Below are 5,087 nucleotides of genomic sequence, written 5' to 3'. Positions count from 1 at the left end.
GTAAGTTACTCCTCCTCCCCCAGCTTAGAGCCAGCCAGCTTTCCGGGCTAATCTTCCCCTGTGGAAACCGTTGACTTGGGCCGGGAAACCTCGCGCCCCTCCCCCGCCCCGCGGCATCCGTCCGCAGAGAACTTGGTGGCCGCGGCGTCATCCGGCGCGCAGGAGATGATGCACGACGTCGGCGGGCGCACGCGCCATGCGTACGGTGGCTTTGAGGCTGGGCGCCCAGAGGTTCGGCAGAGCCTGGGGGTTGGGGTGGAAGTGGGAGCGGGAGCGGGGAACGGAGGCGGAGCTTGCTGGCAGTGCCGGGGGTGCCCTGTCCAGGTGACTGGTCATCTCCTGATTCTTCCTCCAGAAGGTGCCGTGGATTTGGAGGCCGAGGGTCTGGGCTCTAGTTCCCTTTGCCACTGTACGACCTTGGACAAGTCGTTTGCCTTCTCCCACCCCCGGGTCCTCCTCCTTGGCATAATGAATCGAGGGGACCCTGTGGTCTCGGCGCTCTCTTCCAGCTCTCCAGCCCAGTGAGCCTCATCCGATCCTGTAATGTAAGCTCCTCGAGGTCCAAGGCTTTTGGATCTCCGGCGCCGCGCATGCAGAAGGCGCTAAGTAAATGCACCTTTTCTATCTGGTGGGAGGAGGGAGGACCAAAAAGGCTTGCTTTTCAACCCAGCTCCTGGGCTCCTCCTTGAGCCTGGTGCAGGCCCGAACTTAATGAACATTTTTAGGCATATTGGATGAAATGTAAGACTAAGTCTGGGTTACAACCACTCTGTACCTGCAAATGTTCTCTTTTGTCCTTGGATACCTGCGGGTGGGACCGGTTCCACCCTACCTCAACGCACACTCCCCACCCCGCCCGTCCCCCAGCACGCGTGGGTTCCACCACGCGCGGGCCCATCCCCCGGCACACGTCCAAGCTGGGAGCTTGCAGCAGACTTTCAAGTGCTGTAGCAGGACTGCGGTCACACAGCAGTTAGTCAGTCCCTGGACCCAGTGATGTCCAGAGAAAGGCAACAAGAATGGGATCCTCTTTTCTCAAGTGAGAGCGGATTTTTTTTTTCTTAAATAGTCCCTTTTGTTCCTCCAAGACTGACAGCAGAAGGCCCCTCCAGCAGCTGCTCCTCCTGTGGCTCCAACATGCCTTTCCCCAGGGGACTGTGCCTGGTGTACAGGATGTACAGGAGTTGGTCAGGACCCCTCAGAAAGACAGCCCCTCCACTTCTGGGCTCCCTCACCCGCTATCTGATGCTGAGCACGCAGAAGAGAATTTCAGGTAAACTCTGGTGGACTCCTGTGGGGTCTGCTTAACTGCCAAGGGCCTCCTGCTGTCAGAGCGTCAGTAGATTTGTCTGATGTCTGTTTCTTCTCTATACGGGGTGTCCCAAAAGTCTTGGTGCCGTTTTAAGCTGGTATTAAAAGCTTAAAAAGCCGTTTGAACGCTTAAAACTGTACTAACACTTTTGAGACACATATTTACCCTTTAATAAACTGCAGTAGGACTTTTAGGATGCCCCATATAGAGACCTGTATGTGTGCACACACGTATGTTCTTTTCACTGAGTTGTTTCTTGCTGCTGAAAAGTTTTGTCAAGCAGGATGTTAAAAGACCAGTCAAAAGTAATCTACTCTTGTAGTAAGAGGCTTGGATTAGATCATCTCTAAGGCCCCTTTCCAGTTGTAATATCTTGGCCTTTTGCATAAGATCCTGATATCTTTGCTCTGGTGATCAGTAGCGTACTGGTAAGAAGGAAGGGAATTCTTAAAGCACTGTAGAATTGGGGGACGCTGTTTATTAAATTCCTTAAGGATTACTGCAGTGGAATGGTTAGCGTGGAAACGTCTACAATGGTAGGAGCTGGCTGGCCTCGGAGTCAGGCCGACCTGGATTTAAGTCCAGCCTCAGACATTTGCTAGGTTTGTGACCCTGGACAAGTCACTTATCCTCTCTCGGTTTTGGTTTCTTCTTTTATAAAAGGATTGTTGTGAAGTCAACACTTGCTGGGTGCCAGGTGCTGTGCTAATCTCTTGAGAATAAAATGAGAGCATATATGTCAAGCACTTTGCAAATCCTTAAGGTACTATATGAATCTTAAGCAATGTTGTTAAAAGATCCCTTCCTGTCAAAATGTTTAATTCAAGGTAATCTTTTCAGCAATTACCTGTGATACCATTGGTGTAGGGAGCTCTTTTGCAGAAACTCATCTACCAATGAGAACTGGTAACTCTTCTACAATTCTCTTCCATAGCCTTAGAGAGTTGCTTGGGGGCACTTAGAGGATAAATGACTGACCCAGGTACACCCAGCCAGTATGTATCTGAGACAGAAGTTACACCCAAGTCTTCCTCTGACTCAGCAACCAACCCAGCATCTACTGGGTCATGCTGCCTCTCGATCATTATTCATATTAAATATAATTATACTCACTCTGGTGTGGGGGTGACTTTTGCTAACCAAGACTAAGCTGATGTGTCCAGTCCAACGTAGAAAGCCCTTCAGTACAGGTCTGGGCCCCCCCCCCCAAAAAAAAAAATATCTGTAGTCTTCAAACTAGTCAGGTACAGAAGGGCTTACTAGTAGGTGGATCACAAGGTGATAACATTCCATATCAAGTCTCAAAGATTGTCTGTTAAATCTTGGAGGGGTTGTAGCCTTTGTTGAGATGGCCCACACTGATGAAATATATGTTTGACTTCATGTTCTATAAGCTTTATACACCAGAAGAGAATACCAAGGCTGTTGTGGTTTGGGATCCTTTGTTTAAAGCATTTTGAATATAAACTCATTTAAGAAGCAGATTTTCATTTTTAAATTAATATTTCATGTAATTTCATGAGTATTTTTTCATTTAATAGATTTCAATAGTTTTGTTGTCCGGACTAATACTTGTGGAGAATTGCGTTCTTCTCACTTGGGCCAAGAAGTTACCTTGTGTGGATGGATTCAGTACAGAAGGTAAAGTGAATTAGAACTTTTAAGGAAACGATGTTTTTGAGTGTTAAAGTGACAGTATGCTGGATTTGTAATCATAGGCCCTACATTCAATTCAAGTCTTAGCTCCAGAACCCCATGGGATCGAATCCCGGGCTCAAATACTCAGCACCACACCCAGAAATAACTGGCCATGTAACCTTGAGCAAGTTACTTAACCCTGATTGCTTAGGGGCGGCCAAGTGGCTCAGTGAGTGAGAGCACCAGCCCCAGTGTTGGGATGACCTGGAGATCAAATCCGGGCTTACACTCAGCACCACACCCAGAAACACCTGGCCGTGTAACCTTGAGCAAGTTACTTAACCACGATTGCTTTAAAAAAAAATAAAGAGGTCTCTCTTTGTGGACTTCACAGCCTCTACTTGATTGTGGCTTTTAGTTCAGGGTAGAGATCATAATAAGAATTTAATTTTTTTAAATGTTAATCCTGCCTGATTGTAGTCCACTATAGTCATATTTGTAAGGAGGAGCTATGTAACAGTAGCATTTGTTTAAGTGCCTCATAGTGAGTCTTCTGTTGTGCTACTAATTAGAGGAGCCCAGAGACCTGTCCTTGGGTTGAACTGTCTCTTCTGACCACCATGACCAAAATCTAGGCTCCAAGAGGAGTTTAGAAAGATTCTGTCTTCTTCTAAATTTAGTTTATGGGAGTCTGATCTTCATACAAGAATGTTATTCACTAAAGCAAGATTAAAAACTGTGGAAATATTCTATTTAAAACCGACCTGAAAAATGGCAAATGAATTCACACCTATGCAGTAGTAATACTAATGTTACAGTCCTGGTAACACTGATTTAAACAAATACCATATGTTTAAAGATTTTAAGACCAAACCATTTATCCCAAATACTGTATTTGTGCAGTTCTAAGAGTTATCCTAACACTGACTACATAATTCACATTGAAAAGATGTAAAACATAGCACAATACAAAGGAAAGGCTCAGATGCAGACTGCCTCTGGTGTTCTTGACTCAGGGACTTTGAGCAAGTCTTATCAGTCAGATGAAGGGGTTGAACTAGAAGGCCTTCAGATGGCCTCCAAGAGCACTTCTAGCTCTAGAGCTTATGTGATTAAAAAAAAAAAACTCAAAAAGAAGGGATATCGGTCCTGAGAAAATAGTGCTTTGGGGGTTGTTTTTTGGTAAAGGAAAAATATCTATATAACAGTATTCCAAATATTACTAATTAGATTTGTTTCTAATAAACTCAAAACAGAAATTTTCCAACTTGACTTTAACAGACCCTATAGAGAACAGAAAGACCTGGGTTCAAAGTCCTTCCTTGGATACATATTAGCCATGTGACTATGAGTGATTCAGTTAACCTAAGAGAGTGCCCTAAGCCACCTTCTTTGATTAAGTTATAGAAAAGTACATTGGGAGGAAGAGTTCCCTCACCCAGGAGTTCCCTATACTAATGAAATCATAGCTGCAGTCCCTGTCTCTATATTTAACACTACAGTTCAATATAGTGGGATGGCTAGTGAAAAGTACACAATTTTTATGAAAAATAGATTTGAGAATCCTCTTGACTACTTTCATTTTTTTAAACTGTGTTTAAAGACTTGCCCTCAAAAGTTCATTTTTTTCTGAAAGTGTTTATTTTTTGTGAATCAGGCAAAGCCTTTTCCTGATCCTGAGAGATTTCCATGGGCTAATTCAAGTTGTCATTCCCCAAGATGAGGTAAGAGAGAAGAGTCTTTTTATTTGGGGAATAATTCTTGGTTGCCAGGGAGGAAAGTTAGTCAAGTACAGATGCAGCTTTGAGTTCAACTTCTGTGGATGATTTAAGTACTGACACTTTGTCACCAGGCCAGCAGGCATTGGTTTCTACTTTGCATACTGGTTCTTATTAGTGTTTATACTCCTGAGGGGAAAATAGTATTTGTTTAAATCTTGTGTTTCTGTAATATGAAATAAACTCTCAAGGATCCAGGATGAGTTTAGTGACATCAGGTTGTAGGACATCAGCCAAGTTAGTGCCTATTACTTCTGTTGAATTGAATTCCCCTTAACACTAATAATCAGAGAGGCATTTTTGTACAAAATACATGGACTTTGGTTTCAAAGGGTTAATACTGTTTTTCACCTTCTTTC

General features: G+C 44.1%; 1 protein-coding gene across 4 annotated transcripts in view; it reads left to right on the top strand.

Annotated features, from left to right (window-relative positions):
• DARS2 (aspartyl-tRNA synthetase 2, mitochondrial) overlaps nt 1-5,087 on the top strand; it is a 39,199-nt gene that overhangs the window by 115 nt on the left and 33,997 nt on the right. Inside the window, exons 1-5 of one of the 4 annotated variants that reach the window (XM_069065553.1) lie at nt 7-231; nt 356-606; nt 1,089-1,273; nt 2,854-2,953; nt 4,608-4,674. In XM_069065553.1, the coding sequence (XP_068921654.1) occupies nt 1,138-1,273; nt 2,854-2,953; nt 4,608-4,674 (303 nt within the window). In that variant the 5' untranslated portion in view covers nt 7-231; nt 356-606; nt 1,089-1,137. Of the gene's footprint in view, nt 1-6; nt 607-1,088; nt 1,274-2,853; nt 2,954-4,607; nt 4,675-5,087 lie in introns of those variants that run through there. The other 3 variants (XM_069065554.1, XM_069065552.1, XM_069065551.1) reach the window with 3 other exon arrangements.

The sequence above is a fragment of the Petaurus breviceps genome, unplaced genomic scaffold (assembly GCF_028583685.1).
Source record: "Petaurus breviceps papuanus isolate PSGF00001 unplaced genomic scaffold, PetGlider_PUasm1.0 90692, whole genome shotgun sequence".
Classification (NCBI taxonomy): Eukaryota; Metazoa; Chordata; class Mammalia; order Diprotodontia; family Petauridae; genus Petaurus; species Petaurus breviceps.
Note: the sequence above shows the minus strand (reverse complement) of the source record. Positions and strands in the feature narration are given on the sequence as shown.